We start from the raw sequence: 24,206 nt of genomic DNA on the forward strand, positions 1-24,206 counted from the left end.
TGTATACTTCATGAAAGGTAACTTCTCGATGAAGTATGGTCACAAGTTTAAATTCATTAACCGGCCGGCCAAGATTTTCCTGCAAGTCTTAATCCGCACAATCAATTCACAACAATCGCTGTTTCTCATGTGTTGACAAGTGCTCATTCCCAAACGATAAATTTACAATGGAGGACAGAAAATTTACAAGTGCTCATTCCCCTTTGGTAGAACATATATTCACTCAGGTACATTTTTTACTATAGACGACGTACCTATTAACAAACGAAACATTGTCATAACTTTATCAGAAATATCGATCCCTTCCTCAAAGGTGCTTATAGGATTCCACTTTGTAAGAAACTTCCTGTTGTTAGGGCAAGCCGGCCGGCGGGAAATAGCCCTTTTGTAAAATTGTTATGGTTATTCTATCAACAACGACGACTCAAATCTGATGTGGTGATGGAATTGTCGTGGATACATGACTTCACTAAATGCTGTTTAAATCTTAATAATTATAATTATATAAAGGTGGTTGCAATTTCAATAAAAAAATATGAGTAAATTTCACAAAACTACAGGTATTTTGCACAATTTATCACAAAACTACAAATTTAAGAGCTTGTTTCATAAAACTACAGATTTAGTGTCTTCGTTTATCACAAAACTACAGGTATTTTGTACAATCTATCACAAAACTACAGACTTAAGAACTTGTTTTACAAAAATATAGATTTAGTGTATTCGTTTATCACAGTGCTACACATTTAGTGTCTTCATTTATCATAAAACTACAGATTTAGTGTCTCCATTATCACAAAACTACGCGTTTTAGCATTGTTAAAACATGTAATTTTATGAGAATGGAGACACTAAATCTGTAGTTTTGTGATAAGTGAAGATATTAAACTTGTAGTTTTGTGAAACAAGTTCTTAAATCTGTAGTTTTGTGATATATTGTTCAAAATACCTGTAGTTTTGTGATAAACAAAGATATTAAATCTGTAGTTTTATGAAACTAGTTCTAAAATATATAGTTTTGTGTTAGATTGTGCAAAGTATATGTAGTTTTATGAAATTTCCTCAAAAAATATTGATGTTCCAGATTTATTGTTGCTGTTTCTTTGGGCGTGTATGGATGTGGTGTATGTACATATATATGCCGTATGCATGCATTTTCCATACAATCGCAAAAAAAGTCAGTCATGCAAACTAGTGATACTTTTTGATGAAGTACTTGGTACAGCTACATATGTAGGCAAATCTATACTTTTCTATAAAGTTAAACCCCACTAAATCTAAAGCTTAATATGTAACTATCATCCGCTAGTAATAATTACATATTTAATCTCATGCAAGAATACAACATCATCTAAAAAAATTGATACAATAGTATTGCTTGATTGCCAAATTTTTTTTTTGAGAATTGCTTAGTAATTCCTGCAGTAAAGCGCGGGGAATCACCTAGTGGATACAATAGTTACTACTGTAACTAATTTAGGACTCCTCTGATATACATGTTTTCTTAAAAAAAAAATTCCATAGGAACTAGTTCATTTCCTTTAAAATTCTCGCAAGTTTCCTCAGTTCCAAAATGAGGCCTTATCATTTACTACCTTCATGCTAAAAAAATATCTTTCTAGACAGTTTATCAGGTTCATAGTTAAAAAGATAACTGTAGTATTTATTTACGGGGTAGTAATTAATAATTTGGCTCCTCTCTCCATTCTCAAATATCTGACTTCGTTCACTCTCCCCATCTTACTTTGACTATAAATTACCTTTTATTGATTATATTATGATTTATATAGTCAAATTTATGACTCCAGACACACCTTAATAATATAGTAGCATATTTTCAAGCAGAAGTATATATAGGGAATTTAAACTTCAATTATTTGAGAATGGGGGAGTATATAAAGGGAAAATATGTAGTGAAAATCATACATATAGTGGAAACTTAAAAAACTACCGTTGGATAAAAAATAAAACTTTTAAGATTTGTTCATGTCATCAATAGTAAAAAAATTTACTTACATATTCAACAAAGAGTAAAAAATTAGTAAAATTTTTACTTTTGGTGACATGGATAAATCTTAGGCATTTATTTTTAAATCCAATGATTCCTTCCATTTATCCCAAAATAAGTTTATTTTTCAGCAATCAAAGTAGAGGTTAAATGCATTAGGAGTAGATAAAATGAAGAATAATTGTATAAGGATTTAATAAAATAGAGATATTCTAGTCTTTTATTTTTTATCGATATGTGAGATGAGTGAAAATGAACCTACTTTGAGATGGAGGGAGTAATATATATAATTGCTGGTATTAATTAATATAAACTTGTATGTCTAATTAAGTCATTTTCCGTGAGAATTTCATATACATGTTACTAACATAAAACACAAAATTGCTCCCAATTCTACATTTCTTTGATGTATTAGACGGTCAATGCAACACAAGTCGGAGAGTTCTCGAAGCTGAACTTTCTGGTAAATCAATTATCGCCCCATATATGGCCATTCGGTGATGGAGGCTGCAGCGGCTCGAAATTTCCTGTAACGTTCACATATATACATATATCGTGGTTAAGCTTATTTAAATTAATTAGTTAATTAATCACTCTCTCGGTCATTTCTGGATAAACTACTTGACTGTTTATGTACATGAACATCTTGACTTGGTGTGTCCTGGTGATGGTTGTGTCTTCTGAAACTGACTGACGATGCATAAGCATGTGGTTTAGAAACTCTGGAAAATCACCCATTGCACGAATGGGCAAGGGGGGGTCTCCATCATAACCACATCAAAGAGACCATCAAATTAATCACGAGAAAGCGTATCACTCTAGAACTCATATCTGAGAGCTATATACTTTGGTATTGCAAAAGACTAGACACTATCAAAATTCAGTGGGACAGAGCTACTCCCTTTATTTTTTTATATACCATACTTTTATATTCATCTTATTAAAAAGTATATATAATTATCATTTCTTTATAGTAATTTGTTTTATCATTAAAGTACTTTAATTATGACTTATACTTTTAAGTATTTACATAAAAATTTTGAATAAGAAAAATGATCAAATGTCGCGTTAACGGTGTCATATATTAAAAAAATTGTAACATTAAAGGTCTCATATATTAAAAAATAGATGAGGTATTACTATAAGATGGATAGATAGAAATCACTGAAATTTTAGTACTATATCATAATTTAAAGTGGCGTTTGGTTTACTCACAAAACAAAATTTCGATGTTACTAAATTTTGGTAGGATAGCGAACTGAACTAATTAACTCTACTCCTACTGACACAGTAGTCATGATCCAATAGGCCAATCTTGATAATTACTTTTTTCTCGGATGCTCGAGGACACAATGACGCATTGTCACCACACAAACTGACACACAGGAGAACGGCACCTTCACCGACCACAGAAAATTACTTCATAAAAATTGAGAAGTGAAACGAAACAATAACCTAAAGTCTAGACAAGATCTCTTGCTTTCATCAAAGGAATTAACAGCAAAACTCCAGATAGATAGAAAGACGACGGCTCACCTAGCCAGAACATAACACCCCACACGATCTGAATAAACTATCAATTGATTAATTGATTATTGATACAGTATGTAATATATATATATATATATATATATATATATATATATATATATATATATATATATATATATATATATAATGTCAGGACCAGAAAAGCAACAGCATAACACCTAGATATAGCTAGATAGTTCTTCTTTAATTTGTTATGCAACTCATGACCCACCTTAGCTTATCCCTGCACACACCAACTATTTTATACTTGCATGCACAGCAAAACAGAATTGCAGATTAATCTGAAAGTGTCAACCCTACCAAACGTCCAAACCACACAATCACTTTCTGTGATGGCTGAGTTTGAGAGGAGAGGAAAAGAGAAGATTGAGAAGATACGCAAAATGAGATGAGACATTAGCGCATAATTAGTTAAGTATTAACTATTTTAAATTTTAAAAAGGATTAATATGATTTTTTAAAGCAACTTTCCTATAGAATATTTTTGCAAAAACACATCGTTTAATAGTTTGTGAAGCGTGCGCGCGGAAAACAAGGTGTTTTCTCTCTCAATCACTCAGAAATGAACGCAGCCTAAGTACTATTGTTAGTTGTGACATAAATCTAACGAAGCAGTGAGATGGAAGAATGGTGTAGTTTCCTTGGTGAAATGGCTCTTGATGATGTGATTGGTCACTGGACATCCATGATCCATGCATGTGTTCAAATGCAACAAGTTGATTTTTTTTTTATCTTGATTTGTTAGTACAAGCAAGTGGGGGCGAACCTAGGACCAAAACTAGTTAGGTGATTCTCGTTGCTACTAAGCATAGCCACAGAAATGTTTTAATTTATTTTAATATGAGGTGATTAAACTAGCAATTGTCTAAACACTTAAGTATGCTGGGCCCCTCCAGAAATCAACATGGCAATGCTAGCTCTGCGTCACTGAATAATTACATGGCCTTTTTTTTTTTCTCTCTAACACATTTATTCCTACTACAATCTCCGATGAGTTTCATATGAAATATGTTATACAGAAAAAATATTGTAAGGTTAAAGATTAATTTTTCATGAGCTATGTTCTTAATATCTGAAACCATTTTGTGAAAGTACTTGAAGTATGAGTATAATTTTTATACACTAGGTGTATATATAAGTTGACTAATTGTAGATAAAATATCTACGAAGTTGGGCTAATTTTCATTTTGAGAGAGAAAGCAGTTAACGAGATCAACTATTAAGAGCTACTGTATGAAAATGAGCTGAGAAGCATTAATAGACTGACCTGGATGTGCAACAGGAGTGAAGGCCCAAGTACAGGAGCCAGGAGGTAAAACTACAGTTGCAAATGATGTGATTGGTAAACTGGGAGGTCAAATCCAGTGTCGAGCTTTTGTTTCTGTCACAGCATCATGGTGCAAGAGTAAATATTAACATTACTAACTTGGTGTTTCATCAGGAAAAATAAATTTCTGCATAACATGTGCCTAACAAAATATATAATGATGAAAAGAACTACAGTGACCACCAGAGCGATACAGAGACGCTAGTTGTGCTGGTCTACCATGACTCATGACCGTTCAGATATCATCCTCTTTGCACTTCTCCAGTGGACTCAGCTTATCTCAACTAGCCAGGGGAAACAATAGACAAGTAGTGATTAGAACAGGATAACTGGTCTGATACAGCAACGAATTCTACAAAAGGCGTCAAATTCAGGAAAGGCGGGCGATGACATGTATTCCAGTACTTACAGATGAAGTGGTCTCTAACGCGCTTTAGTCCTACTTGTTCCCCAGATGGTCCCATAATAACGCATTCCCTGCAAAGAGTGTGTGCCTCTTGGCTTAGCAACAATTGCTATCTTTTCCCCTGCATATAGAGAGAGAAGGGATGATAAAGAACAGGTAGAAACCATTGCTTCAATTATACTTCCTCCGTTTCACAATGTAAGACTTTCTAGCATTGCCCACATTCATTTAGATGTTAATGAATCTAGACATACGTATGTGTTTAGGTTCATTAACATCTATATGTATGTAGACAATGCTAGAAAGTCTTACATTGCGAAACGGAGGGAGTATGAGTCAGAAGGCTAAAGCCACAGCAACACACACCAGTGTTAGCACCTTGATATTTTAGCAGAGCTTTGTAAAAGAAGATCTGAAGTTCTGAACACCTATCATTCTGCAAATTTTCATGGGTATTGATTTTTTTCCTTTTATTGTTTGAACTCTGAATCAACTTAAAACTCAACAAACTATCACTCATTTTCACATCTACTCAAGCGTTGGAGTTTATTTGGTAAGGACTTAGAAAGACTAAAAAACCATCATCCTTCTTAAGAAATTTTTTCGGGAGGAACATTCTCCAATCAAAATGCTAAATGAGAGCTTCTCATCAGCTCTCACCATGCATAATTTGAAACATGTTTAGGTAAATCAAATGTGTTAATAATGTTGCAGTGATTAATGATAACTGATATTATAAAGAGAATCTCGTGTTTCGATGTCCACCAAACACATTAAAGCGACTACAAATATAGAAAATTCTGTAAAATAAATGCCAATATGAGTGATCAGTGTTAGATAGTAAGGACTAAGGACTAGCCAGTCTTCAATAAACAAGGTGACTGGTTACTCAAGCAAGAGATACTATACAACTCTGCACCCTCCCCTTATCCTCGTGTACACACCTCCATTCAGTAGCTTTGGGAAAAGAATACCATCCAAGCAAGAGACATAGACATTACAGACAATAATACAACCTCTTACTCAAGAGCTGTAGATGACCTCGCATTGTTTGGTACTACTAGGATTGGCAAGTGACAACCATTCCCTAACTATATATCCCAAGATAACACTAGTAAAATAACAACGCCCATAGCTAGTGGGAACAGAAATTGCAGTTTCCCTGATCTTCAATGTCAAAAATATTGAGTGGGCACTTCTTCACTAGCCTATCTGCATCATCAATTTTTACTTCTTTGAGAAAAACAACTACACAATAATATAACACTAAGCCATGAAAACAATAGTATATAGCAACTCATGGTTTTCTTATAAGAGATTCCAGCAAAAGAATTTTACCTCAGGGAAATTCTGTACCAGGCTGTAGTAGCAACTGGAGACCACTTAGAATGAACTTTCCTCATTCCCTTAACAGCATATGCCTCAAGTTCAATAGCCTAAAATAGAACCGACTAGGCAAATTAGAAGGCACGGTGGTTTGCGGAGAATTACCCCATGAAAAATTAGTAAAGCAATTTCAGAGTAGCAGGTCTCTACAAGAAAATATCTTTGCAGAAATTTCTATCAGCATGCACATGAACTCAGGTTTCCAGCAGAAATTTAAGCCGCAAAAAAAATTGATTGGTCACAAAAATAATGGTAAAGCTACATACATCAGGATTCCAGGAAATGACTGGGTTGAAATCTTTATTATACCATGTGGACTCAGCAAAGCGCCATAATCCAAATAGTAAGCCTAAATGACAGCAGATATAGGTACCAAGTATATCATATAGTGTCAAGGGGAAAACCATGATAACAACCACCATAACAAACTTACTTGGCCAGGTCCAAACCTCATAATAGTTATATCGTTAAATTTCACACCATCCTTTTTGAGATATCCTTCTTGCTTTGGCCGAAGGAAGTGTAGTCTTTTGCTTGTTCCCAGATTGAGCAGGAGATGACATATTTAATTGGCTATTTTCTGGTAACCACACCTCACTAGAAAATATCAGTCAACCTTACAGGAAATATGACAGGATTATAATAACGATAAGGGCACAAAGAATAGAATACTTAATTTATCATTGATATAAGTCTTAGGTTTTAGCAATGTAATTTCTTACATGATTGATTAGCATAAGAGAACAACTTCGCAAAAAAAAAAGAAGAGATAACAAGAAGTCTAGCCATCAAAGCTTTCCAAGTAGAACAATGATAACAGAATTGGCATGAATAAGCTGAAGTACCAATAACTAAGGATCCACTGTTTGATTCAGCGTGCATGAATGATGATGGTATCAGAAAATCAGTTAAGAAATTTGTTTAGATAGTTTGAGTTTTTGGTACACAAAATATTATATTGGTACATAGTAGCATTAGGCACATGCTTTGCTGCCAAGGATTTACCCTCACTTTTTTCTTTGTAAATTATTCTGAACAAAGTAAATCTGATTGATGTGGCATCAAAATATTTTTAAATGATTCCAAATAGTTTTGGCTTTTATTAAGAATTTTTTAAGATGGAAGAAAAGGTTGGTGCCTTAGCTGATTTATGCTGTATATTCAGATAATAATATGAAATGTCGTCAATGTGGGGATTTACCCATTAACCGCATATCTAAAGACTAAGGATCCACAATTTGTGAAACATAACACAGTTTTCTTCTTATGTAAGTCTCGTAGCACAGAATGTGATGTTTCAAACAGATAATTGGATCATCCTCGCTTAAAGGAGATGGTTGTTTGAAGGTCACTAACAGCATCAAATCAGGTTGTTTAATCTATCCAGTTGCAGCTGGCAGGTGCAAATTGTCTCCCATAAAAATAAGGTCCACAATTTCAAGATAAATTTGTAAACTTGATGCTTATTTAGTAAAAATGAGAAAAACATGGCATTTAGTCTTAAAAGTTAAAAAGCAGTGAATAAAAATGACTCCAAAGAATAACCTGGAGAAGAATATTTAGAAATAAATCACTTTTGCAGTTTTGCACAATTCAAATTGGAAGGGAGGAAATTCGTACTTAGAAATAAGATGATTGGAAACTGTGAAAGGGTTAGGTTGCAGGACAGCGAAGATAACTGTAAGCTGGGGGCCTTTCTAACATGAAACACGCAGTTTGTACACAATAATGAGGCATCGTTCTCTTCAGAACCCAACGAAAGAATAAGACAGCTATTATTCATACACAAGTATTCATATATAGCAATCAAATATATGAATGTGGAATTAGAAAATTTTAAGTTATTGACCTGAGATATAATAAAAAGGATCCATTTGCATCCAGTGGAATCAAACCAAGCCTGTGTAGAATAACTTCATCTGGTGTAACTGATGTGTTGTCAACCATGAGGACTTTCTCAATTTTCCGTTGTAGGAACATTGTAATTTAAAATAATGAAGTACATGTATTGGAATGGAACCACCAAATACATGACTCATTAGAACGCAACAAACAGTTTTCAAGATGGTAGTATGGTACAGATGGCAACATGCGCATACCTCTGGTACGAGGATTCTTCATAAGGCATTAGTTATCGATGCATCAACACCAATCATATCAAACTCCATATTATCTTCAGTCTTTATACATATAAAACAGTTAGGCCTTGTGCACACAAATATAGAGTAATAAATATAAATGTTGTTTCTAAAGAATAATCTAAAAAATTAACATCATCAATGTCTTCTAAGTAGCAAATTTTACCTGTATAAATAGACAATTATGAGACTAACAGACTCAAAAACTGAATATACTATTCTGTAACCACCAACTGATAAGTAAACATCCAAACAACCTTTATACTTTTCAAATAGCACAACTAGATAAGCAAAATAGATTAAAGACAGGGCAAATAAAACTGAATAATGAAAATGAAAGCCCCTTCTTTCCAACACTGTGAGAATTAATCCATGAGATGCAATAAGGTAGAAAGTGTCATGCTGTATTAGAGATCAGGCTCCACCTTCGCAACAGCAACCTATCAGAAGTTCAGAACACATGATTTCTTCAGGAACAAAAATAGAATTTAACAAACAAACAAAAATTACCTGCAGAAACATGAATACAGGCATAGCATATAGGTGCATCATTCGTTATAGATTCTACGTGTTTTCTTTCGGTATTTCAGCTTGATATATCATCGGTTGGGAGATGAGGATTTGTCCCATAGCCTCGAGTATTTTTATTTAGCTTTTCTTGACTAATTGGCCATATACTTATTCGCAGAGGCCGAAGATGTAAATCATTTTTATTATCTAAAAAAAATATAGGTGTATCATAATCACACACACAAAAAAAAAGGTGCGGGAGCAGAAGAAAGAGTAGCACAACAAATGGATACAGGAATTGGGGCATCAGCCTCGCAGACGGCACGCGAGCTCGCCGGAGCTCAAGGCGGTCGGGGAGCCCGTTGATCTGGTCATCTTCTTCGTCATCTTCCCCTTGCCATCTTGCTCGCTTCGTGCTGGTGCTGGTGCTGGTGCTGCTATGTTGCTGAGTTTGCTCGCGCCGCGTGGGGCGTGGCCGCATCCAATCCCTCTCACCACCCCAGAGGACGGATTGGTTGCGGCGCTCGCCGGAGGGCATGGGAGGGAGGCGGCGCCGGCGGCGGTGGGCGAGGGAGCGGGTGACTCACTCCGGCGAGTGGACGGAGAAAGGAGGAAGCAGTCGGCCCATTTTAGACAATTGGGCCCAACCCAACATTGGAACGCTACCAGTGGGCCCAATCCAATACACCCGCATTGGGTATGGCAACGCTTTGGCCCATCTTTATCTGGGCTGCTACCAGTGTAGCGGCCTAATTGGGTCCGTTTGTAGTTATGTATGGGCCTAGATTGCTGGCAAATTGATCCATTTGTTATTTTACTCCGATTCAGGATTTTGAACACAAACGATATAGTTATTTGCACCTTACAAATGTGTGCTTGAACTTCTAATTTGCAGCCTAAGAGTTGATTTAAGAACTATTTTCATTTTTGTTAACAATGCCTTCTAAGTGTCTGACATTTAGATGTGTTTGGCACAAGCCAACTAAATGGACAGTTTCTAGCATAGCGTAAATAGAAAATGTATCCGTGTTTTCGTAAAACAATAAGTCAATAAGCCAACCAGTACCGTGTCCCCTTGTGATTTCAAAAATGGGATTCTTTTTATCTTATGTTACCATTGTTCTTACTTTTTTTTTTTTGCGATTTTTGACGATCATACACATCGACTTGTGTCAGCCAGTTGTCATGTTAATTCTCTTAGACAGTGCACGTCTATCATGTATCTCGGCTTTTCCCATTGTGTAATCTCAGTACTTGCCTCATACACATTGGCTCACCACATCACATCAATACTTCATGCGGTGTCCATCTATCATGTATCTCACCTTTTTTCATAGGATGGTTCACATTATTGACGAAGGCTGACCTTAAATCTTATAAATATCAATAGACTAAATAATTATATCGGGAATATTTTCTTCATGACCTGAGCCATTTTAGTCAACATAAGTGCGCACACACTACTGTACAAGAAAACTGCAGTTTGCAACTTCAAAACTAACGAATTCCATCACAATTTATCGACCATAGTGGGTGATGGATTAGTAGCTAGACAATGACAACTATATATGCATCGCAAACCTTTTCCTCCATCTGGTCATAAATATTTGACATTCACAATAAGATTTAGTTAAAATTTTAAAATTCTAACCATCACTTTTTTTTAGAGTACTTAGATTATTTTGTTTCAAAAACTCATTTTGAGAAACTATTAATGATTTGAATTTTAAAAGTTTGACCAAATCTTAATCTAAACGTCAATTTTTTATGACCAAATGGGATAGTTTTGTTCAGTTATTTAAAATTGGTTTTTACATGTTGCAACGCATAGACATTATTGCTAGTAAAGTATTCAAATGGTAGATGTATATGATGTTGATTTATAACAAAACATTGGGTGCAACTTGTTTACACTTAGATACGTTGATTCTACTACTTTTGTCCCGTAAAAAATAAATTTCTAAGGAACTAAGGATACATTAGGAGAATAGACAAATTATCATAATAACCTCATTTAATGAACACAGTGTATGCACACATTTCATATATAAACTTGATTAAAATAAGGTTAAAACAATGAGTTAGAGATGGGATGGAAGGAAGAGAGATTACAAGGAAATATATTTTGATGTAATCAATTTGTTGGGTCCTATATTAAATACTCCCTCCATTTCAGTTTATAAATTGTTTTGACTTTAGTCAAAGTTAAACTGTTCTATGTTTGATTAAGTTTGTAGAAAAAAGTATTAACATTTTTAACCCAAGACAAATATATTATGAAAATATATTTAAATTTACATATAATGAAACTAATTTGGTGCTATAAACATTAATATATTTGTCTACAAGTTTGGTTATATTTGGAGTAATTTAACTTTGACAAAAGTCAAAATGATTTATAATATGAAACGGGAGTAGAAATACAATTTCTACGAGACAAATATTCAAAAGTAGAAGTTTAATTTTTATGAGGGAGGTAGCAATAATTATGTTTCTGATATATTTTTCTTTAAAAAAAATGTTCCAACAGTATATCCTTTCTTGTTCTACCGTTCGGTTCTGTTTCCGAAAAAGAAAAAAAAAGCAAAGGAAATGGTCTGAGCATTTTTCTATCCGTTTTCATTCCTAGCCCTTTAGCCATAAATATTAAATATTAATATTTAGCACAAGTTTTGGTCATTTTTTACAATATTTATGACTACGTAGAGTATACTAGCTTGGGAGAGACTACAATCAAGTAAACACTGTAACATATCACTGCATGCGATCTCCAAAGGAAGCATAATAATCTTAGCTGCGTGATGTGCATGCTACAAAAACTCGCTAGTCATTACAATGACAAGCATTCTCGCCTGTATGCACAAAACAGTATGCAACAACAAATGTACCGAACATATAAAAATGGCCATGGCAATGCCATATTGGCATCAGGGATACTCTGTTTGAATTCTGAAGCTAGCTTTGTATGTTTAAGGCTAGAACCAAAAAACAGCAGAATTACATACGCCGAATCTGTAATCCTATACAACTCAGCAGCATTTCTTTTCCTCTCAAGTCCAATGCCGCTATGGCTCAGGGCAAAAATAATCAAGAACAGCCTGAAATTACCTGCAATGTCACAGCTCTCGTACTACTAAGTGGCGGCGGCTGTGGCTAGATCAGCACTTATAAACAGCTCTAGCCAAAGAAAGATTTTGCAGCCAGGATAGAAACAGCATCTAGTGATCTCTTCCTATGTCTCATCATACCCAACACGGATGCGAAAGAAGGCGTCCGATCTGGCATCAAGGTCAGCCGACTCTCGCTGAGCTGAATCTTCGGTATACAATGATCACCAGGTCTCATATCTGTAACTTTGTGCTGGGGGGCTCCTGGCTGCTGAAGCTGATGTTCCTTGGCTGACCTAAGCACAGTGAGTCCTCGCAGTTGTTGGTCGAAGGGGTGATGTCCGTGCACAATGATTTGCTCGGTGTGCTGGGACTGCCAATGGTGTCACTGCTCTCTAGTGGACTCTTTGAGGATGGGTATGGCGCAACACTTGACACTCTACATGATAAACAAGGCACATGTCAAAAATATGCACAAGACCATAGTAACAGATTTCAGCTGCAAAGTAGAACCACAAGACACACGATGACACGATTTATACCTTTCCTTTCGCTTCTCCAAGAATCGGGCGAGAGATGCTTTTCGAGCTTGAGGCACGGCTGGAACAAGCAAGAACATGAATCAATCTCGAATACCTTATGAAACACTACAGTAGTTACGCCGGGAATTCAGAATTCCAAAAACATTACAGAACTAGCAACATGAAGGTAGAGCCATATACCTCTTGGCATGATAGCCGAAGCATTTGTGGTTGCTACTGGAATCGGCTGGGACGGGGATGCCTGGCTCAAAGGAGTAACAGCCAACGGTAGGCCTCCAGATTTCGGCCCCACAGAGTCGTTGGAGCTAGAAGAGCTTTTGGGGAGAGTCACAGCTTGCGACACGATGGTGATCGGATTTGAAACCCCTGATACAAGAGGCACAGAAGCCTCTGGTTTCTGAACTACAATCTGCCTTGCAGGCAAAGCCTCGGGCACTGTAAGTTTCGCAGCAGCGGAAATAGGCGAATCTGATTTACGAGCTGCACTCGGTGGACTCGGAATGGATGCCCTGCTTGCCAAAAGCATAAGTTCTTGAGCCTGCCACAGTTATGACACAATCAGGAATCATACCCCCAAGAACTGAAGTAACATCAAACAGATTTCGCGCGTCGCAAAGATACGATACCTTCTCCACCGGAATGTTGTCGAACACATTCACCAATCCATCGTAGAATATGGTCATCTGTGTCACCTTCGGATTTTGAAGGTCCCTTTTGCAAGTCAACCATCCAATTGTCAGCTCAATGCTTTCTCATTTTTTTTCTTAGCTTTGCACTCCAAATTCAGAAATGATTTCTATTAGAGCAGAGTAGAGATTATCCACCTTGGGCCGCCGTAGACGCCGACGGTGGAGCCGGCCACCGAGTTGCCGACGGCGAAGGATTGGTTCCTGTAGGGGCTCCCGCCGGCGACGTTGGGGAGGCTATGAACCCGGAGCATGGGGTTCGCGTGGCCGAACGGCACGGGGTGGCGCGGCGACGGCGACGGCGACGGGAAATGGTGCGGCGCCGCGACGCCGTAGGAGTCCACGCCCTTCTCCCGGTGGCCGTGCTGCGCCGCGGCGGCGTACTGCTGCCGGCCGTCGAATCCAAACTGCCGCTGCACACAGCTCAGACCGTTAGAATCTACCATGGGAGGGACACGACGTGGGCGACGGGGAGATCGGAGGCGAGGCGAACCTGCTTCATGGCGGCGGCGCCGTCGAAGGCGTCACCGGGGGACGGGCGCGGCGGCGGGCGGAACCCGGAGAGGGAGAAGCGGTCGAACACCGCCGCCTCCTTGGAGTCCTCCTCCCTCGCCGCCGCCGCCGACGACCTGAAGGACATGAACGCCGACGACGCGGCGCCGACCTTGGTCGCCGGAAACTGCCACTGCATCGCCGCCGACGCGCCTCCTCCTCCTCCTCGATAATCTGCATCACGAGAAACTACAAATTCACTCACAAATCACGACGCACAGCCAAAAAAAACAAACAATCGCAGCACAGATTTACCTACGCAGAATCGAAGAAAAAAAAAAGGCGCTAAATCACGCACAAGAAAATCGTGCCGATTTGAACAAGCAATTTAAAGCCGTCAAAAAAATTGAAAAAAAAATGAAAGCCTCTTTTATAACTAAACAAAAACAAAAAGGAAAGCTGCGAATTGGGCGGCCAATCGATGCCATCCCAAATCCGCAGCTGCACGCATCCATCTCTGCTCTGGTGGATCACATCACATGCCCGAAATCCGAGCTCGCATCGCACCCACCCAATTAAAAACCCGCATCGCCATGGCCGCGAGCTAAGCCGCTACTACTACTACTACTAGCACCAACCAACCAACCAAACGAGTTCATCATCAAAGAAGAACAGTGGAGCACCGACCTGAATGCTCCTCCGGCTTGCCGGCCGCCTCCTCCTTCCTCCCAATCGCGCCAAGAAAATCCCTCTCCATCCCACGCGAAAAAACGCCTCAAGAACAAGAACCAATCCAAGCAAAACTTTTATCCCCTCTTCCTCTTCCTCTCCTTTCCTTCTTCTCCACGATGCCTTGACCTTTCTTCGCGCTGCTGTGCTTCGCTTCGCTTTCCTCTCTCTCTTTCTCTTCGTTTCGATTCGATTGCTCGCTTATTTATTCGCGAGATTTAGGAGGGAGCCATGATTAGTTAGAGATAATTTAATCATTATTGCTCACCGCATTTAATTAATTAATTAATTAAAAAAAGAGGATGGGGGGTGTGGGCCCCACCCCGCCCACCGGCTCCTCCTCTCCCGCCGTCCCCGTCCCACGTGGTTCGCCTCCGCACACGCGAACCCCCACCCCCCGCGCCACGTACCCCGCGGTCACCGACAGGTGGGGTCGGGGGATGATGGGGGCCGCGGTGTCAGTGAGGCGGTAGGGGTCACGGCGGGGGGGCGTTGTGCCGCGGATTATTATTTAAAGCCTCGTGCGACGACGCCTCGGGGGAGTAAGAGCAAGGATAATAGTATATAATAAGATTAGCTATAAGGTTAGCTATAATTTTTTTCTCCTCTCTATCTCTCACTTATACATTTAATGTCTTGGAGATTGTGTTAAGTTAGCTCTTGCATAAGAGCTAATCCCCTTAATTTTTTTTTGTTACATCTCTCCTTCAGATAAGTTAGCTCACCATTATACTTGCTCTAAGATGGTGAGGTGGGCCCGACCACGTGCGCGACGCGGGGGCGACACGTGTCCCCACCAGCGGGGGCGCACACACACGAGCCGAATTGCGATCCAAACCCGCGAGGCCCCACGGAGTATGACGCCGGGGCCCACCTGGGCAAGCGGGAGGGCGGTGGGTCCCACGTGGTTCGTGTGCGGGTTCACGCAAACCCATGGTACGGAGTAGTGGTAAAAAAAATTAAATTGAATTTTTTTAAAAAAAATGATAGAAATTGCGTCACGGGGGAGTTTGGAATTAGCGATGTGGTTAGTGTGCTAGTGGGGGTGGCGTTGAGGGTTTTTTAAATTTAAATGTTTAGTTTCCTTTAATTTTTTCTATTGTTTTTGACCCTACCACCATGTGCGCACGGCTGATTTTAAATTTTGGTTGTGAGTTGCTTTCGTTTTTTTCCTTCTAAGTGCAGTATTTTATTTTTCTTCTTGGTCAGTCCAGGTTGATTTGGGCAGATTTGTTTATTGCCGTCTGTAAAATGACTGTAATGCCCTTGATGAGAAAGAGCATGCAGCAAGATACTCCTAGTCCTAGGACCACTTGACAGAAATACAAAACCACTGACCAGTGACTGAGTTTGAGTTTGTGTGACTATTCAATTGTGAATTGAAGAATCCATGTACGAATGCAGTATTGTATGCATATAAATATTATACTTCCTCCTATCATAAATACTTAGAATTTAAAATAAGATTTGATTAAAAGATTTATAAATTTTCAATAGGAAATTTTATATGAAAATAAGTTCACGATTTTGTATAGTGGGCAATTTTATCATGATATAAGTACATTTCGAAGCAATGTTTTGCTCTTGCATGCAAGAAATTATTGATGAACAAAACTGTAACACTTCAGTTTGATCAATATTTGTCTTGAACAACAAATATTTTTGACCGGATGAAGCATTGTTTTGATGTTCTGTACCTAAAGCAAAATCAAAGATAATTTCCAATTGCAGTTATAATTAAACCACAAAATTTTCCACTCGGTGACAAGGGTGAATATGAGGCTAGTGAAAGTTGTGAGAGCGAACAATATTGATGCGGTGGCTCACTAGTCACTACTAGGCTTCATTCTAATTTGCTTGGGATGATTTAATGATTTACAAGAGGATGAAAATCCATACAGAGAATAAGGATAGATGATTGACCATATTATTGTTGTGGATTATCGACCTTATTACAATAATAAATTAAATATTTTTAAAAAATAAATTTACAAATAACGTAGAACATGTGTTGTAATCAATGCAGTTGAAGAAAGTTTTTTTTGAGAAAACGTATTTTCAAAGAAAGTTTTTGGTGAAAACGTATTTTTAAAGAGGCAAGAAGCAAACAATCTGAGATAATAATTTGGTGAATTATATTAATCCGAGCTAGAGTGGTATGGTTCCAATCTATTATATTATTAAAGGAATAGAAAAAGAAGCCTCCACGTTCGCTTTCATGGCCTAGAATTTATCACATTAATAGGAGAAAAATAAAAAATAGAGTTCATATAGGAATACAATTTAATAATAGCTGAAATTCGGAATTAAAAGTATGAAATATAGGAAGGTAAGACTAGAGTCTATATCGTTATACAATAGAACTAATGGAAATTCGGAATTAAAAAATAAAAAAAATTAAATGTAGAGGTTAGAGTCCATATAGAAATACAATTAGAAATAAAAAAAATTCAAAATTAAAAATATATTGGATGGAGAATATAGAGTCAATATAGAAATAGAATTTAAAAATAATTGAAATTCGGAATTAAAAAAAATGTTGAAAGATAAGTTTAGATCGACATAAAGAAATACAGAAATAATAGAAATTAGGAATTAAAATAAGGAATATTAGAAGAAGAGTATAGAATACATATAAGAACTTAAAATTCAAAATAAAACTAATGAAATTAAAGTAGAATTTAGAGTACATATAGAAATACAAGTTACAAATAACTAAAATTCAAAGGCATATTTGAAGTTCGCTCTCATAAGACATGTAAAATTATATTGTCATTTTAATATATTTGAATAATACATTGAGAAAATATATATGCTATTATAAGAGAGAAAATATAATAATGCTAGCCGCACAATCTGTACGGGCCACTATGCTAGTTTTCCTAAATTACAGTGGTACGTAGTCAATATCATAAATAGTAGTCGTATTTATCTAAAATAGAATATTTGTAGTGACATTGATGCAATTAACCTCATTTTTAAAGTGAGTTTGGCAGTTTGCATGACTAACAGTGTACTGGACTCATTTGCAGCCTATAGCTACACAAGAGAGCTCGACACGGCTGCAACGAGATTAATTAAAAGTTACTAGTCACCGGGTTGTTTAATCTCTCTATTACGTTTGATACCGAAATAATATCGTCAGAGATCTTCACCGACTACATGAAAAATAATTCAGCAGATCTAGTGCATGCCTGCCAACCACTACCAGTGTACTGCTCATCTGCAATTTTTGGCCTATTATATATGCATATATATTTACTCATACATATATTGCGCGCTATCAAGGATGCGTATAGGTGGATGTATATCAGAATGAAATCATCTTTTGGCTTATACTTATACGACTTATCAGCCAAAATTTGAATTCTCAAACTTAAATTTAACGTTGATTTTAGGGTTTTTCCATCAGAGTTTATTTTTACTTTTAGATCGCCAATAACATGAATATAAAAGTTTTATTCATAAATTATTTTATATTTGTAAATATACCGTTTTCGCTTATTCCAATGGGTCCGATAGTACTCCCTCTATTCCAAAATTGATCTACGTATTTCATAGATACATCAAGACCAAGAAAAACTAATAACTCTATCATACTACATTTACTCTAGCAACAAACTCTATGCATGCACCATCCCTACTATTTTCTAGCCAATAGCAAATCAAGATATTGCATGTGGGTTATAAATACTTGTGTGCATGGATGCATGCATCAATGTTCATTTACTCCAATGCACAAATAACGAATAGACATAATGAATGAATTTATAAATACTTGTGTACATGGATGCATGCATCAATGTTCATTTACTCCAATGCACAAATAATGAATAGACTTAATGAATGAACACAAATATGTAGATCATTTAGGAATAACCTAAAAAAAACTACATGTAGATCAATTTGGAATGGAGGGAGTATATGACACGCGTACACAACACAATACATTAATACTAATAGTACAACATGATACTCTCTCTGGGCTGATAATACTTGTCGTTTTGGACAAGGATGAAGTCAAACTTTAGAATCTTTGATTATGAATCATTTTTAAAATATTTGTCTTTCAAATATGGTGACTATATGTGTATAGATTAGTCTTTAAAAAGTACTTTAATAAGATCATATATTTGCTAACAATTTTATACATATTATAATGAAAAATAATGGTCAAAGTTGTTTTTTAGAGACTGTGTCTTTGTCCAAAACGATAAGTATTATCAACTAGAGGGAGTAGTAACATTGGAGTTTCAATACGTACGCATGAGAGTTCACGTGATACTACACTCTCGATCATCATCACTTCTTAATTAATAATTATATTGGTCAAAATAGTGGGCGTAGAAATGATACAACCAACGCATATGCATGTCCGGCAAGCAACAGCAGGTAGTATATAACATTTGTTTTACATATCCATGTGCAAAACATCAATATGGCAGACACAATTTTTGGTGGAAAATTATTTCCATATATATTCAGCAAATTAGTTTGTCCTGGTTTGTTGCACAATAGGATCAATTAATTCTGTGGAATTTGGTTTCCAAGTTCGTTTGTCAAACTACATTACAATAGTCATATACTTGGACCAGCGCAAAATCGAATAAAACCTCATTTGTCAAAACATGTACAGCAGTCATTAATTTTTTCTTAATATATATACTTCATCTGTCCGAAAACGTAAAGGATTTTGGGTGGATTGAACACATCCCACTAGCTGTCCATATTCATAGTATTAATTAGGATGCGTCCTTATCAAATATACATCCGCCAATTTGTTTCCCAACTCTACATATACCACTAATTTGGGAAATCCCTTGTCCTGAAGACAAGTGGTTCTAATCCCACATTTGATAAAAACACCAGGTGAGTAATATAAAACAAGACAATTTCAATATGTAAATAAAAGCAGATATCTTCAAAATTATTACTGGTGCGATAACTATATTTGCTGGGCAATTTGGCTAAATCGTAATGACGATATTGTATTTGGTTAAAAAATAACAACACAATCTCTCTACATGCGACTTCCTCAGGAACTTATTGGGTCCACCATTGGTTATTATATCATCATGGCTTGTTGAACTTTGGAAATGGGGCCATGGAAATATTTACATGCCATAACATGAATGGAGTTTTTGTAATAGGATTTAGTGCAAATTGAATTTATTTTCATTAAAAGTGTTGCCTTCTCATAACAATCTCTATTTTTTTTTTGCTTTATTAGATATATAGCAAGTTGCAGCTGAAACCTTGTAATAAGTTTTGGCCGGATACATCCTGATATATGACATATTGATTGGCTTACTTTATCGAAGAAATATCTTCTTTTACATTTGTGTGGAAGTGAATATCTATGTGTGTGATAATTAATAAGACTGTCATCACATACCAATTACTCATAGGGTTAAGGTTTAGGGTTTATGTCGAACGAATTCCATCAATTGAGTGTAAAACCTGGTTAATTAACTTCGATCCATGCAGAAAGCCCAATTAATATGACAATGATTCATAATGTATATATTACTATTCCAGAATTTTAATATTTAAAATCCCCTCAAAAAATAATTTTAATATTTGATTGACATGTCTGTTACTGAACCTTGTAATTTATGTGTGTTGGCATTCTACAAAGCTGGATGGACGTCTGTAAGTCAAGAAAATATTTAATTCACCTCACATATGCCAAATGTAATTTTGTTGGAAAATAATAGTAATTGCAAATTTCATGGATGATTTATGTTGTGTAGATCAAATATTGTTAAAAACTTATGTTTAATTATGATGGTGCAGCACTTTGATTTATCATTTATATATATATATAGACCTTGTGTTACATGAGGGTGGTACATATATATTGTGGCTACAAGCTAATTTACCCCTGGCCTAACAAGATAGACTTCTGTTTTCGGTGAGCCATTTGCCTTTGATTATTTTGATCATTATTTTTTATTGGAGATGATAGCTTTCGGTTAGTATATACAATTGAATCATGCTTGCATGACCGATCGGTACTAATTAATAAACACGCACCTGGGGAAGCATTATATATATTTGGATGTATGCTTTGGCTGTCATGGAGTTGGAAAGACTCTAGATCTGATAATTTATGTAGTCTATATAAACAAGTATCTAGGCGGTTGAGTCTAGAAATAATTCATAAATATATGTATATACCCTCTACGTAAAAAAAAAACTAATCCTAACTACGAATCTAGACATATGTGTATCCAAATTCGTAGCTAGAATTTATTATTATTATTTAAGACATAGTAGTGCTCGTATATGTGAGCATGCGAGATGAATGATAGACTAAATTAATTAATGGATAAAATTTGGCTAGCTAGCTGGGTTCGCAGAGAATGGACGGATACAGTTATCACATAGGCACATATCATTCTATTACTCTAATCTATCGCTAATAATTAATTAAACAGCTTACATTGTGGTCCAAAAGGGCCAATTTGTAATTTAATCATGTTTTACATAATAAAAAGCATCTCTTGAAAGCTACTTTTAATATTTATATTTGCACTGCACGAGCTGCAGTACGTAGGGGACAAATTGACTTCCTTTTAAAAATCTAGTCGATCGATGATCTAGATCTATGGGAAAACGGCTTAATTAGTAATTAATATTTCTTCAAAAATCGTCTCACAAGGTACAGTTAAATTAAACATGCATGTGGCAAATCATACATCTCGTGAAGCAATAAACTCGAAATTGGGGATCACGTACCATTAGTCAACGTGCATATATCTTGCCCTAACTAATCTTAATTAATTTAAAAATCACAGGAATATATTGAAAAGCTGAAAGATATATATGATTTCTTAACTTGTTTTTGAAAATGAACGACTCAATTATTCAAAACCTAAAAAAACGGTTCGAAGGACGGTTCTTTTCACAATATAATATATCAAACGTAAAAATAATATTATCAAGGAGACCACAAATTAATAGGATGTGATCTGGACGAATTAATGGAGCAGTATATTTTAGTTCGTGTGTAGGAGCACAATATAGTACAGCTGCTTAGACAAATATCTTTCCTGCCTTGAAAATACACATCAACCAACAAAGTTCTTAGCCTGTTATACAATATTGTAACTTGTTCAAAAAAAAAATTGTAATTAACATGCAAATGCACCTGCAGTTTTAGTTGGTACCTACTACAATTATTTTTTCACTTGACTTTTAGGGCATTAAATTAAGGATTATATGTTTGCAAAAACACTTGGAACATAATAATATAGCATCATGAGCCTATATAGTCTTAAAAATTGACTTTTGGATCGAATTAATTGATGTGAGATGCATATATATATAAATCTTTCAATCTCATTGTTCAGCAAATATGCTGAGACAACTTGCACAGATTAAAGAGACACCACCATTTAATCTTTTGTTAGATTGTACTTTGAATGCCTTGTGCCAAAATTAACTGAAAAATTAGTCTCTGTCAGACCATTGATGCATGCAACACACCACACATGGATATAACCAAGTACCATTTCGACAAGTGGCACTAGCTAGCCCCTCGTGAGTCGGTACGTGTGATTTTCTTTGTTTATTATATAAGCGCAATGTCAACTTAATTGCCATTCGCTGCAACTCATAAGCACATGCTTAGGAGGTAAGACCAATGCATTGAGATCTGCAAAAGAAATTGCTGGATGATAAAAAAAGAGAAACGAACGAACAAACAAACAAATTTCCTTCTATTGAAAATCATGCCATTTGTATATTATTTTGATGCTTGGATGAGTTGTGACTCACACAATTAATGTACCTATAATACCCTATTGAGCCTCACTCCGGTGCTTTCTACTCGTAGTAGAAAATAATCTGAACCATTGATTTTATTTCATCGGAGGGTTCAAATCTATTTCTACTCCAACTACATTTAACGGTAGTAGAATCGTAGAAGGGTATATTTGTCTAGGAAAAAATATTTACGGATGGGTATTTTCATCCTTTTTATTCTCTAACCTTAGCTGCACTTTCTCCTCTCTCGTTCCAGAGCCAACGCCATCCCTAACCTAAGCCGAGGCGAAGAGAACCTCGCAACTCCTTCCTCCGCCGTCATCGCCGCCTCGGACGACCTCGCCTGCTCCGCCGCATGGTATATGTTCAGATTGGGAATTCACTGCCATTAATAACATTAATTCCATAGCGGTAAAGAACTCGATACGATTAAAAATATAAACCGCACCAATTGTAAACGGGATAGTACGGGAAAGAAACAGCAAGTGCAAACGGAGAAAACAAATCACGTTAAAACAGGATAAATTGACGGGATAATAGATGGAAACGGACGGATCGATAATGGATGGAAACGGGGTAATAGGGGAAAGAAACTGCAGTGGAAACGGAGAAAATGGATCTCGTACGTACGAAAAAAGAAAATGGATCTCGTACGTACGGAAAAAAAGAGAAAATAGAGAAAACAACATAGATGAAAAACGGAAAGTCCCGGTTGACATACGGATAGATTCTGACAGGAATAATATGGTTGGTCCAAAAAACAAAAACCATATATTCCTTCCGTTTCAGGTTATAAGTTGTGGTTAAAGTCAAACTGTTTTAAGTTGGACCAACTTTATATTTATAGAAAAAGTAGCAACATTTTTAACCCAAGACAAAATTATTATAAAAATATAAATAATTTAGTATTACAAATATCTGTAGCTCTCTTTAGCAAAGGCTGGGATGTTTATTCCATTATCTAAAAAAAATATTATTATTATTATATTTATCTATAAACTTAGTTAAACTTAAAACAATTTAACTTTGACCAAAGTCAAAACGTCTTGTAACCTGAAACGGAGGGAGTATTTTTTTAATCCACCCGGTTCGGATAGGCTGGACGGATTCTGGCGTAACCAGTTTTGTCATAAAATAATATTTCTGCGCACAAGCAAAAAACCACGTGTTTTTGGTCAACCTGTGGATCCGGACAGACTGGACGAATTCCAAGCGTTGTAACCATTATTGTGCTAAAATAGTATTTCTCCTTTGTTCTATGTTTACAATACGTAAAAACCACGCGTTTTTTTAATCGACCCGGTTCGGACAGATCGGACCGATTCCGAGCGTAACTAATTTTGTCCTAAAATAATATTTCTCCTTTATTCTATATACGCACAAGCAAAAACCACATGTTTTTTTATCGACTCGAGGGTCCGGACAGAAGCGGACGGATTCCGAGCATTGTGACCAATTCCTAAAATAGTATTTCTCCTTTGTTTTATGTGCGCAAGACTAAAAAACACTTAATTTTTAATCGATCCGGTCTGGACAGACCAGACAGATTCCAAG

At 36.4% G+C, this 24,206-nt stretch overlaps 1 protein-coding gene and 1 long non-coding RNA gene across 4 annotated transcripts; both read right to left on the minus strand.

Moving 5' to 3' along the window:
- Positions 1-3,696: 3,696 nt before the first annotated feature.
- On the minus strand, positions 3,697-9,713 carry LOC127781406 (uncharacterized). 2 transcript variants are annotated; one of them, XR_008018989.1, is made up of 5 exons: positions 7,112-9,713; positions 6,945-7,027; positions 6,631-6,728; positions 5,296-5,413; positions 3,697-5,170 (listed from the first exon to the last, which is right to left on the minus strand). It is a non-coding gene; the product is annotated as an uncharacterized LOC127781406 (long non-coding RNA). The 2 variants fall into 2 exon arrangements; XR_008018988.1 differs by having other exon boundaries at positions 6,945-9,713.
- A 2,554-nt stretch (positions 9,714-12,267) lies between these two features.
- LOC127782947 (protein TIFY 6a) lies at positions 12,268-15,073 on the minus strand. 2 transcript variants are annotated; one of them, XM_052310239.1, is made up of 7 exons: positions 14,841-15,073; positions 14,155-14,402; positions 13,800-14,074; positions 13,602-13,686; positions 13,156-13,513; positions 12,976-13,033; positions 12,268-12,872 (listed from the first exon to the last, which is right to left on the minus strand). In XM_052310239.1, the coding sequence occupies exons 1-7, from the start codon at positions 14,908-14,910 to the stop codon at positions 12,668-12,670; spliced, it is 1,299 nt and encodes a 432-aa protein (XP_052166199.1). In that variant the 5' UTR covers positions 14,911-15,073; the 3' UTR covers positions 12,268-12,667. The 2 variants fall into 2 exon arrangements, with proteins under 2 accessions (XP_052166199.1, XP_052166200.1); XM_052310240.1 differs by having other exon boundaries at positions 14,155-14,387; positions 14,841-15,072.
- Positions 15,074-24,206: the final 9,133 nt, after the last annotated feature.

This window comes from Oryza glaberrima, chromosome 8 (genome assembly GCF_000147395.1).
Source record: "Oryza glaberrima chromosome 8, OglaRS2, whole genome shotgun sequence".
Taxonomy (NCBI): domain Eukaryota; kingdom Viridiplantae; phylum Streptophyta; class Magnoliopsida; order Poales; family Poaceae; genus Oryza; species Oryza glaberrima.